The sequence below is a fragment of the Seriola dumerili genome, unplaced genomic scaffold (assembly GCF_002260705.1).
Source record: "Seriola dumerili isolate Sdu_G_001 unplaced genomic scaffold, Sdu_1.0 BDQW01005129.1, whole genome shotgun sequence".
In the NCBI taxonomy this organism is placed as follows: domain Eukaryota; kingdom Metazoa; phylum Chordata; class Actinopteri; order Carangiformes; family Carangidae; genus Seriola; species Seriola dumerili.
In genome coordinates this window covers 1-11,881 of record NW_019179384.1, presented here as the reverse complement: position 1 = coordinate 11,881, position 11,881 = coordinate 1, and the positions used below count along the sequence as shown (strand labels likewise).

Here is an 11,881-nt window from a genome sequence, read left to right as displayed (position 1 = left end):
TTAACCATGTTTAGATCAACTTACAGCTGTGAGACAGCTTTCTCTACGATGAACATTATTAAAACAAAGTACTGTTCCAGGCTTACCAATGAGCATCTCCACATGAGCATGAGAATGGCNTTGAAACAACTGACTCTGCTACTTTCTGGTTACAGATTGTGCCTGAAACCATTTTCCCTGGTCTAACCAAAGTAGCACTACACACCTTAACCATGTTTGGATCAACTTACAGCTGTGAGACAGCTTTCTCTACGATGAACATTATTAAAACAAAGTACTGTTCCAGGCTTACCAATGAGCATCTCCACATGAGCATGAGAATGGCACTAACCCTATTTAAGCCAAGATTCAAACTGCTGGCAGGAAAGTTACATGCCCATTTCTCTCACTAGGAAAGGAAGTTGGAAAGGGAGGAAGGAGAGGAGAGAGGAGAAAGGGAGCTGCTCAAAGCTCTGCACTTTTCTTTTATTCAGTAAATTCTGCCCTGTTCTATTTTATTTGAAATGTAGGCATTATGGTTCCTGTGTTATTTTATTTTAAATGTAGTTAATACATGTTTAAAAAAGGGGGTGGGCAGCTCAAAAGTCTTTTCTTTACATTTTTTCTTAAAGATGCACTTTTATTTTATTCAAAAGATTCTGAATGTTTTTACATTACCCTAAGTTCAGGCTGCTCAAAGCTGTGTTTGCACTTTTTATTTATTTTATTCAGAAGAAATTCAGTTACTTGAAGTGTAGTAAAGACAACTACAGTAATGTTTTCCATTCAAGTGCCATACAAGTTCAGACTTATCGGTATGTTTAAAGTATATTGAAAACACTTGAAATTTGACAATAAATGATATATAAAAGTACATATGTTGTTTTTTATTTACATTAACATTTCGAGTGACAATATAAGATTCGGACCTTTGCTGGGAGGAGATTTTTGTAACTGGACCTCTTTGAATTTTAATTGAATACCCCTGATGTAGGGGATATGAGGAAGAAAGAAAGGCTCTAAGAGAAGCATTAAAGAAGGCTAAGCTAACATTCAATGTTAGGAACCTACTTAGAGAAACATCAAGGAGAATGTTTATTCATCTAATCACATATCTCAAAAACACAGGGTTGATATTGGGTTTTTTTTGTTTTTTTTTAAATTATTTTCCTGCCAATCTAATGCTCCACACTCCAGTCCGGTAGGTTGCGGTAATGCATCGGAAAGCCAACCGCCAATAAAATCAAAAGAAGAAGAACATGAAGAAGAAGAAGAAGAATCGCATGAATCGCATGAATAAAGACCTTGTCGCCCTGTTATACACGTCTGTCTCCGTTGTTCCCAGAAACAGTCGAAGCTTGCTGCTGTGTCTCATATAGCACTGTCCAATTGTCTTCCTGTCAGTCTTCAGGACACAGCCCATATCTTCTTCCTAAGGCCGAGTGTCGATCGCCGGCTGCGACCATGTCGACCGCCGAGGACTTCCACTCTCAGGTCGCCTCCATCATGGAGGTGCTGGCTAACGCGGCTGTAGCAGAGATCTGTAAAGTTGTTGATAACGGATACTCGGTGGTTCATCTGGAAATGTCCCGGAGTCAGAAGGAGAACGAGTTCCTGCGGAGGAAGATCAAACTGCTTGAACTGCAGGTCGCCCGGTACCGAGCTGAGAGAGTGAAGGGAGCGGAGGGCTCCGTGAGCAGCCGCTTCCCCGGAGTTTGCCTCCTCAACCGGCAGAACAAGGACTCACTGGCCGGTATGTCCCCGACACCACTAACGTTATAGGCCCAATCCCGGTCTCCCCCAAATCCCCAAACTCTGAATCCTGAAAGACTTAATTGATATCACCTGGTGAGTGATTTTGAGCCCTTTCAGCCTCTTGCACTCAAAGGGCTCAAAATGGTATAAAGAGGAATGGGACAGCATTTAGATCACCCTGATGATGCCAAAACATTTGCATTCAATTGCTGGTTTGGTACTTTTGATTGTACATTTTTATTCCCTCCCTTCGCTCCCCGTTTGTAAACAGAAAAAAATAATGCTGGATCAGATCTGATCCACTTTGGATATTTGAAATTCATCATCATGTCATCATATGACAAATAACTCCACAAGTCAGTCTCTGAATCGCAATGAGCTCTGTGTTTATACTGTCTTATACTGTCTGTTTTCTTTTAATGCTAAGGTTAGTTCCTTTCATGCTTGTTTGTTAACCGGTCATCCATCCTATTTTATGGCCGTTGTTTGCAGTTTTTGGCACTTCTGGGCATCCCTTGATAACCATGGCAACTCCGTGTTTAATGTCACAGCACTATGAACTTCAGGTAATTTCCGCAGGCAAAGCCAATTTTCTCCTTCGTATGAAACGCCTTGTTGGGGGTCCAGACATTACTTCCTGATCCTATTGATGTCAATACTTCTCTTGGTGCTACCCAACTGCAAGCTTGACACCCCCCACACAAGGCACAGCACATAACTACTTATGGTGAAGAGTTTTTATTGGTTTTGTAGCCATGCCGAAAAGACAGTGCTCTTAATTTCCTGCAAAAATCTACTTCATTTTCCACTATTCTCCATTGCTCTAAACATTATAGTGTGAGCCCGCACTTCAAAGAGGACTGCTCAGAAACCACGCACAGTTAGACGTTTCATTTTCACAATGGTTATTTCTGTAATTCACACTTGATGTGGCCGAACAGGGAACTCCTCACAGCCTGTCGGTCTGCATTGTATTTTCAGTAACTATGCCCACTAACGTTAAATTCATTCAGATTTACCGGCAGCAGGTGAAGCGGTGGAGACTCCCTACCTGTCGACTGCCTGTCTGTTCCTCCATTATTTATATTCATTTAGTCTGGAAGTGTCCATACATTAAAAAAAAATCAAAAGGGTATCTTATAATATAAAATATTCCAAGTTATGAATATTGTCATACGAAGTTTGTTTACACAAGATGTGCGGAACGTGTAGTTGCCATGGTAGTTGCCGGCAAGCTGACCAATCAGAGCACACTGGGCTCCAGCTCCAGAGGGAGGAGGGGGGCCTTTAAGAGCCCTGAGCTCTAACAGAGCGTTTCAGACAGAGGATGAAGAGAGTACAGTATAAAATGTACAGCAGAAGAAAACTAATGTCTTTTCAGAACATTAAAGCATGTATGAATGAAATAATTAACACTTAAAGTAGCCATAATAGGTCCTCTTTAAACAAACACAGCCTCTCATGGGCTCCCCCAGCACTATGACTGCCTCCAAAACTGTTGGTGTCACTTTCAATAAAATGTGAAGAGTAACATACAGAGAAGAAGATGAAGTATCAGCGAATGTGACATGTCTTTATATTCCCATGTATGATCATTGTAACCCTGTTCACCTGTCACAGGAAGGGTTAAATGTCTCACTCAGATGTTCTGTTGTTTTGAACACTGCAGATATACTCTCTATGCTATCTGTTCTGTTTGCAGAGGATGTTCTCCTGTGTTTAGTTAGAGTAATTAGTGGCTAATTATTCTCCTCCTCATGTTCTACCAGGCCCCTCTGTGCATGGCAGGACCAGGTTTCTGAACCGAGGTCCAGGGTCTCAGCAGTGTGTTCAGAAGAGCCAGCCTATCAACCTGGACCAAGATCCTGACCAGGAGGTTGTCACCACCACCAAAACTGAGGTAGTTATTCCACAGTGCACTGACACCTTCATGTAGGCCAGCACATTTCACCAAGTAGCAGACTGCTTTCTTCCAAGCCATCTCAGCTAATACTACCTCAGTTTAATGTTTACAAAGTTAAGTCTGACCCACAGCCTTTTAGTGCATGTCATCCCCTCTTTCTTTCCCTATCTATCTCTCACTTTCAGAAAGCCCAGAAAAATAATTAAAAAAAATAAAAAATAAAACTTAAGGGAATACATTCCATCCATCCATCCATTTTCTGGCGCTTACCCAGGATTGATTGGCGGTGGCAGCAGGTCAAGCAGACTAGTCCAGATGTCCCTCTCCCTTTAACCCTGACCCTCTTCCTGAAGGATCCCATGGTGTTCCCACACCAGATGAGATATATAATCTCTCCACTGGGTTTACCCCGAGGCCTCCTACCAGGCCAGAATACCTCCAATGGGAGGCGCCCAGGAGGATCCTTACCACCAGAACCCCCTCAGCTGGCTCCTTTCAACATGAAGGAGCAGCGGCTCTGCTCCAAGCTCCCTTCGGATGTCAGAGCTCCTCACCCTGTCTCTAAGGCTGAGCCCTGACTTCCTGAAGAGGACACTCAGTTCAGCTGCTTGTATCAGTGATCTCATTCTTTGGTTCTCTACCAAGAGCTCATGACCACAGGTGAGGGTTGGTATGTAAATGAAAAGCTTTGCCTTTCGGCCCTTCTACCTCTGAGAACAACATCTGCTTTATTGCCGACGTTGCCCTGATCTCCCGCCCCATCCCACCCTCACCCGTCAACTTAAACTCCATCCAAACCCAGAGGTAGCTATCCACCATTTAACTTTGTGTATTGCTGTCACTTATTATTCCAGTAACAGGCCCACCTTATGGATGAAATTAGTTACAGAGAGTACCACAGAATGAGTCCTAAAACTTGGATTAGCCTGTTAGCACTTCCTGTTCCCTCATCCTCAAGTCTCTGTTTGTGGCCTGGCAAAGTGAAATGGGTACGATTCGCCTCTGGCTATATATGTTTTTAGGGATCGACCAATATGTTTTCAGGGTTGATACCGATTATCAATATTCAAGGAGACTGATAACAGATTTGGAACCAATATGCCAACATAAAACTACTGTTAAATGAGGACTATCACTGTGGCGTTCAGGTGTTTCTATTATTTTGTCCACCCCATTTATATCATTGAAGGAAGGCTAAATCACAGACACACCTCTGTTTAATGCAATACACACTATACCCTCCACAGTCATCAGCTGAATCAACAACTGTCTAAAACTATTTTAATGCAGACTGAACAGTATAATCTTCATGTAGGAGGATTTACAGCAGGACTGTTGTATTAGACTACATCAGTTTTAGCTACATGTTCCTAATACACTGAACACTGAGTGTGTATTAGTAATTATCAGTTGTATGCACAGACTGAAAAAAGCCTGACTGGAATTAATTGGTTGATTTCGGTGCTGTCCGCACCTGTGAACTGACTGACTGGTAACCTAAAGATGCTCTTTAATTTAATAGTTTTATCATATATTATTATCACCATATAACATGTTTTACTGTATGGTATTTACTATATGGCTATAGAGACCAAAACTGTTTTTTAACCAGGCTGTAAATATGTTTATTTCTTCTGTAAAGTTGGGCATTTTAGCATGGGAGTCTATGGGGATTGACTCACTGTTGGAGCCAGACTCTAGTGATCATTAGAGGAACGGTAGCATTTGGTTTCTCAGTGTTGATGCTTCATGTTTCAGTCTGGAGGTTGATGCTTGGTGATAACACCGACATCACACACTGCTGATGTTCAGAGGGTGTTTTTGTACTTCTGTGAGGGTCTGGTCCAAAAGTATTTTATTGGACCACCATCACTCTGGCCTCTGTTTCCAGCCTTGTAAACATGCCCGTCACTGGCTGAGTGACAGAATTACATCCAGATATACACTTTTCTTTGATTGACAGAAGAGTGTCAATTAAGTGTCAAGAGATGACAAACTGGGAGCTTTGTGTCTTTTTCACTCACGGTGAAGGACTTCGCAAAGGACATAACGTGTGTGTGTGTGTGTGTGTGTGTGTGTGTGTGTGTGTGTGTGTGTGTGTGTGTGTGTGTGTGTGTGTGTGTGTGTTGTGTGCATGAGGTGAACCATTGTGTGTGGTGAGTGTAAATGTGACGGCACAGTATCAGATATGAAACTGATTGGCCGATCAACTGAAAACCAACCTTTTCTGATCGCCTTCGTCATCTTCCTGTGTAAATGATGTCCTTGTACTTCTCGTCGGACTACGAAAGTGAAGCCTGTGAGACCACGAAGAGAAATCCGAAGTTACAAACCTGAGCTGTGGTATTTGATGCCGTCTTTGATTAGAACCACCCTGCCTGGTATACTCTAACATCTGGCTTGCATTATGGAGTTGCATCATGGGAAATGTAGGATCCAGTTTTTTGGAGCTAAACCCCAGACTAGGGACTAAAAAGCCTGGATAGACCATTTCCACCACTGTGGCTGATGTCCTTCAATAGGTCCACAGTGTCTTGCAGTAGGTGCACAGTAGTGCTGACCGATTAATCTTATTTTCATTGTCATTGCGATGCACGCAAGGCTTTCAAGGCGCAGCGCCTGAGCCAAATGAACCACAAAAAAACTACCTTGTTTTGGTGTCACGCTGCAGCTTCTCTCTCACACACACACACACACACACACACACACACACACACAGCACGGAGGTGGCGGTGGAGACCAGTTAGGAATGATCTTCATTAGTGGAGCTGACAACAACTATGGTCGTAGCCCTATGAGTGCCATCACAACCGTTGCAAGTAAAAAAGCAATCATTGTCCTACATCACTAATCAGCTAATAGTAAACTGTTAAAAACAAGCTAAAAGGAAAGTTTTCTGTGTGAAGACTGCAGCTTAATTTGACACAAACTTTTGTAAACTTATAACTACAGCTTGAGACAGCAGAATCCCCCCCCCTCGCAGCAGGGAAGAGGATGGAGGAGACTGCACACTTCAATATTTGTTTATGTATCGCAGGTCACATCATCATCACAGTATTGAACAGTTTCAGTGACCTTCAGTTGGTCCACAGTGTCCTTTAGTAGGTCCACAGTGTCCTTCAGCTGTGAGGGGATTACTGTCGACAGGAACAGTTAGTCCTCATTTTGAATCTCTTTGTCCTCTCAGTCAACAGAGCCTGAGGAGGAGAGGGAGCTAATGATCATCAAGGTGGAGGGAGCGGTGGAGACCACCATCACGAACCATGAGGCAACACTAGATGCCTGCATCGGCACTGAGGGAGATGCCAACACAGACACCTTCCTCCCTGCTGCCACGAAGGACGAAATGGAGGTCAGTGGATCTGACATCGTCACCTTTGTTGTCGGCAGCTCAGCCGACACTGATAGCAGCATTGACGGGACCCACAGCCCCAAGCAGGAAGGAAGTGATGTCAGAGCAGAGGACTGCCAGCCAGACGCTGACGTGACAGCACGCAGGGACGCTGTGCCAACTTCCTATGATGATATAACAGACGTCGGGGTTGAGGCTGCGCTACACTCCTCCAAGTCCCCCCGGTCAGAGGTGATAGTCATTGATGTAGGGGGGCCGTCAGACAGGGAGGGAGAGGAGTGTGAGTGGTTACATGTAGACCAGACAAATGGAGAAGCAGGCAGAGACAGACATGAACAAACTACATTACCCATGATTCAGTGTACTCGTCTGGAATCAGCAGGCCACAGGTCTACTCCTCCAGGAACATCTGGAATGACCCCCAGTGATGCACCCGGCCCGGCCCTGCACCTCCCAGCACCCCCCTCCACCCACAGCCACCACGGCTTCCACCGTGCCTTCTACCATGCCGTCACCATGGAGCGTCGGTACGGCTGCACCAGCTGCACCAAGCGCTTCTTCCTGGAGTTGGACCTGCAGAAGCACATGTCCCGGCACACCAGGGAAAAGCCCTACACCTGCCTGCTGTGTGGCAAGAGCTTCGTGTGCCAGAGCCAGCTGGACATCCACCACAACGTCCACACCGGAGAGAGGCCCTTCAGCTGCTCTGTCTGCAACCGGCGCTTCTCCCACCCCAGCAACCTCAAGAGGCATCAGAAGATCCAGCACTGAGACCCAGGACCAGCACTCCCTCGAGTGTCCCTGAAGAGGGCTAGACATGTTCTCTGTCCTGTGAGAAGCCTCAGAGCTTCTCAAGGCTACGTCATCACCCATATACTCACGGTTCAGTTCTTAGGTCTGAGTCCAGTCTGTGAGCAGCTGTTCCACCACCAACACTGAATGTAACAGAATGTAAATGCGGTGAATGGCTGCTGCTGAATTAATTAGTCCAGCTTTAATGAGACACAGTCTGTATGAAGATGACATGAAAAAGAAAAGACCATGAAATACTGTGAATGAGCTCGTTCCTCAGACTTTATACTGACAGCAGCCATCACCTCCTGTCACTCTCAAGTTTCATTCAGACCGTCCATGAGATTATGAATGTCCAGTACAACACTTCACACACAGCACATCAGGAATGAAAGAGGCATCCCAGCTTCTCTAGCTATGTCCACACCACTATACTTTTTTTTATTTTATAACAATGTTTTCAAACTAAAACAATCTCCGTCTAGACGAACACATCTGAACACTGAGCAAGTGTGAGCCGGTGTAAACAGAAAGTAGATTGTCTGCTGGTTGGTTAGTTTCACAAAACACTACGAACGAGGAACAAAGACAGTTATCGCGTTAAAATACAGAATTTAACTGAACAACATCTGCTAGTAAAAACAACAAGGTCAGTAACACATGTATTTCATTATCCATGTTGTATTCACCACTGGTAGTCGAGGCTGAACGTTGGTGTCTGCATCAGTGTTTCCAGAAGTCTCTGTTTTAGAAGTTCAGAAACTCTGGAGTCGTGTGGACAGGAGGAGGAAACGTTACAGAAGAGATGCATTTTAAAATGAAGACATAGTAGTGTGGATGAAGCCTCTGCCTGTCCACTGTTGGACGTGATAATCTCGTCTTCTAGAAACTGTCCTCAATTAAAGCAGGTTTGAAGTTCATTTCTTTAGTTTTAAACCAAAAAATTTACTGTCAGATTTATTGTTGGATTAAAAAACAAAAAACAAAAAACAAAGGTTAATTGTGGCTTTCAGCTACGCAAATAAATAATACATTACACACTTGTGATAAATGCAAAGCAACAAACAGATCTTTATTTTTCTGTCTGTGTACACTTTATAGAGGCTTTTATTTTGAAATATTTACCTTTACGCTTGTGTCACCTGTCTACTGTTCTCCATTCTACAATTCAACAAGGAAAAATGAAAAAAAAAGGAATTTACAAACACCAAAATTTAACCACTTCTTCTGATTTTATGTTCTTGTTTTGTGTTTTTTAATCTGACAATAAAAAAAGAAAAATGTCTGTTTTTCTGTTTTTTATGGTTTCTGTTTTTACTGTTTGTCTTTTGTTTTTAAACAAAAACGAAAAAAAACAGCTTGAATGACTTGCAGCCTGAGAGAGTCTCATCTTCCTCTCTAGCTCTGCTCTGCTGTGACGCTGCATCCTCTGATGTCACTGTGACATCATATCTGAGTGACGCTGTGAGTGACATGGATGTTACAGACACTTATCACCTGAATAAATCACTGACGTCAGCCGTGGTTTGTGATCCATGTTTTTCTGTTCCTTCTTAACTCACAACCTTTTCATGCATACTGATGTTTGTCTGTGGATTTTGTGTCTGTGGAGTTTTTTCAGCCGTTTGCCTCTCGCCTGTTCACTTCTGTTTTATACAAATAAACTAGAAATTAACTTTGGCTGAGGCAGAGATGATTTACAGACAGAAGGAGAAACACACTTGTTTTTATACATGGCTGTCACCATGGCGACAGTCAGAGGAATAAGGCTTCAGCTAACAGCTAACAGGATATTTCAGGAGAACCTTGAGGGAATTTCTTCAGATTTGGCTCAAACATTCACTTGGACTCGAGGATGAGCTGATTAGATTTTGGTGGTCAAAGTTCAAAGGTCAAAGTCACTGTGTGTCTCACCAACACGGTTTCGTCTGTAACTCAAGAATTCATTAATTCGTTAATTTCACTGTGGCAGCATAATGTTCTGCAGAAACATTGTGACCATATTTCTGGTGCAGGGATACAACCACAAGCCTGTGATTCTAGTTGGATATGTGCAAATATCGTAACGCCAACCTTTTAATGAGAGTTAATCAGAGTTTACCTGTAAACAGGATTATTAGTGGAATCAATCACTGTCATGAGCCATGTGAACAGCTCAGTGGGGATAAGAGCAAAAACCCGAATGTTTTGTGCATGTGTTTATTGAGTGTCATGATATTTGGATGTGTCTTGTGAAATCACCTGTCAGTCCTTAAGTACAGAGAGACCAGATAAAAAGAAACAGGAGAACATCAGTGTGAATGAGTCCCAGCTCAGACCTGGTTGTGGTCACAGTCCATCAGTGGCTTTAAAGAGAGTATTCAGTGCACCGAGAAAACCTTTCTAATTGTATAATTAATAAAGATTTGAAAAGGTTTTCTGCTCGTATGAACAGAGTACAATCACACATGTCTGACAGTATGTGACTCAGTGTTTCATATTGTGCGGGAACCTTTTGACATGGGTGAAGTGTCCTTGTTGTTGAAGCGTCACTGAAAGTGTGACTATGCCAATAAATCATATTTTCCAAGAATTTGATGTTTGTATGTTTCCATTATTGACTCCTGTCTGAAATGATACTGCTCAGCTAAATGCCTCCCTCTTTTTTCCAGGGCCAGGGACATCTGAAAAACCCGAGGATCCCTCAGAGCCAGGAGGAAAAGACTGATCAAGTTCAAGGTATCCGTCTGATTTTCTGTGGCATCCTTTCCTGTGCTGGAAGTGCCACTGAACTCACTATGTTCACTTAGTTTTTATCAAACAGGAGGAAACAGTGCAGGATTTGAGGACTATTTTCAGCTGCGGACTTTTCAACATTTGGTGTTGTAGTGAGTGTGTGTGGCAGCAGGACAGTGTGTGTGTTCACGGTGATGAAGGAACATGCCAGAGTCAGTGACACAGTGAGACTCACTGACACACACACACACACACCAGTTGCCAGCTGCTGCAGGTTGTCGTCTGTCAAACAGCTGCAGTGAATCACCACCTTCACTCTGGTTAAATTTGATCGTCTCATCAGCTTCAGTCATGTTAGATAACAGATTCATCTTTTTGCTGTTTGCAGCCTCTGAAATAGTTTCCTGTCTTTGTGACCTTTGAACCTTTGATCTGAAGATGTCTCCCTGGACAAACTGGGACAAAGACTTGTCTCTGTGTTCTGACATGTTATAGATGAAAGTGTTAATTGATCGATAATGAAGATGATGCTCACAGATGTTCAGCAGGGATGAACACAGCTTTAGTTCTGAAGCTTTGAGCTGACATGTTTTTACTGTGTGAAAAAGTTTTTTTTTAATCTAAGTGCGTCTCTTTGCTGTGGCTCATCAGGTGACCCTCCAGAGAAAGACAGACCCCCCCAGACCCTGCTGCACTGCTTGGAGAACAGTGAGTCCGAGGACATGGAGCCACCATCTTGTTCCACATTCACACCAGAGACTGTAGCAGGAAACTCCTTGTGCAGCCAAACGACCACAAATGCTGCTTCTGGCTTTCCCAGTTCCCAGTCATGGACCAGGTGAGCTGTGTATCTAAACGTGACATCCTTATCGACACACAGGAGGGTTCCGGGGGGTGCTGGCCTCTGGACCAGGTGGAGGTGACTTGGGCGGGAACAGTGGACTCCCAGCACCAGCAGACCCAACACTTGTGGTCTGGAATGGGGCAGGACCTTTATGAGTCTGGTCCAGGACAGCAGCAGCCCCTATGCCTACACCTTCTGCTCACGCCGCTACGCCCACCAGTGCCAGCTGCGCATCCACACGGGGGAGAAGCTGTACCAGTGCAACCAGTGCGGGAAGAGCTTCGGCCAGTTCTGCAGCCTCAAGCGCCACCAGATGGTCCACACGGGGGAGAGGCCGTTCCCTTGCCCCCACCTCCACCAACCTGAAGGTGCACCAGAGCGTCCACACCGGGGAGAAGACGTTTCGCTGTTCCATGTGTGGCAAGAACTTCTCCTTCCTCAGCAACCTGATCCGGCACCAGCCTCTGCACACTGCCATGTAACCCAAACCCTAAAACCCTAAACCAGGCATCACCAAATGGCGGACCGCGGTCCGGGCACG

At 44.2% G+C, this 11,881-nt stretch overlaps 1 protein-coding gene and 1 pseudogene across 1 annotated transcript; both read left to right on the top strand.

Annotated features, from left to right (window-relative positions):
• The first annotated feature begins 1,267 nt into the window (after window positions 1-1,267).
• Window positions 1,268-9,048, top strand: LOC111239860 (zinc finger protein with KRAB and SCAN domains 5-like). The gene is made up of 3 exons (XM_022769779.1): window positions 1,268-1,732; window positions 3,504-3,634; window positions 6,825-9,048. The coding sequence occupies exons 1-3, from the start codon at window positions 1,444-1,446 to the stop codon at window positions 7,758-7,760; spliced, it is 1,356 nt and encodes a 451-aa protein (XP_022625500.1). The 5' UTR covers window positions 1,268-1,443; the 3' UTR covers window positions 7,761-9,048.
• A 2,351-nt stretch (window positions 9,049-11,399) lies between these two features.
• On the top strand, window positions 11,400-11,822 carry LOC111239856 (annotated as a pseudogene).
• Window positions 11,823-11,881: the final 59 nt, after the last annotated feature.

Coding starts and splice junctions, on each gene's coding strand:
- LOC111239860 (XM_022769779.1), top strand. CDS start 1,444: ATGTCGACCGCCGAGGACTTCCACTCTCAGGTCGCCTCCATCATGGAG. Junction 1,733..3,503: donor GAACAAGGACTCACTGGCCG/GTATGTCCCCGA, acceptor ATGTTCTACCAG/GCCCCTCTGTGCATGGCAGG. Junction 3,635..6,824: donor TCACCACCACCAAAACTGAG/GTAGTTATTCCA, acceptor TTGTCCTCTCAG/TCAACAGAGCCTGAGGAGGA.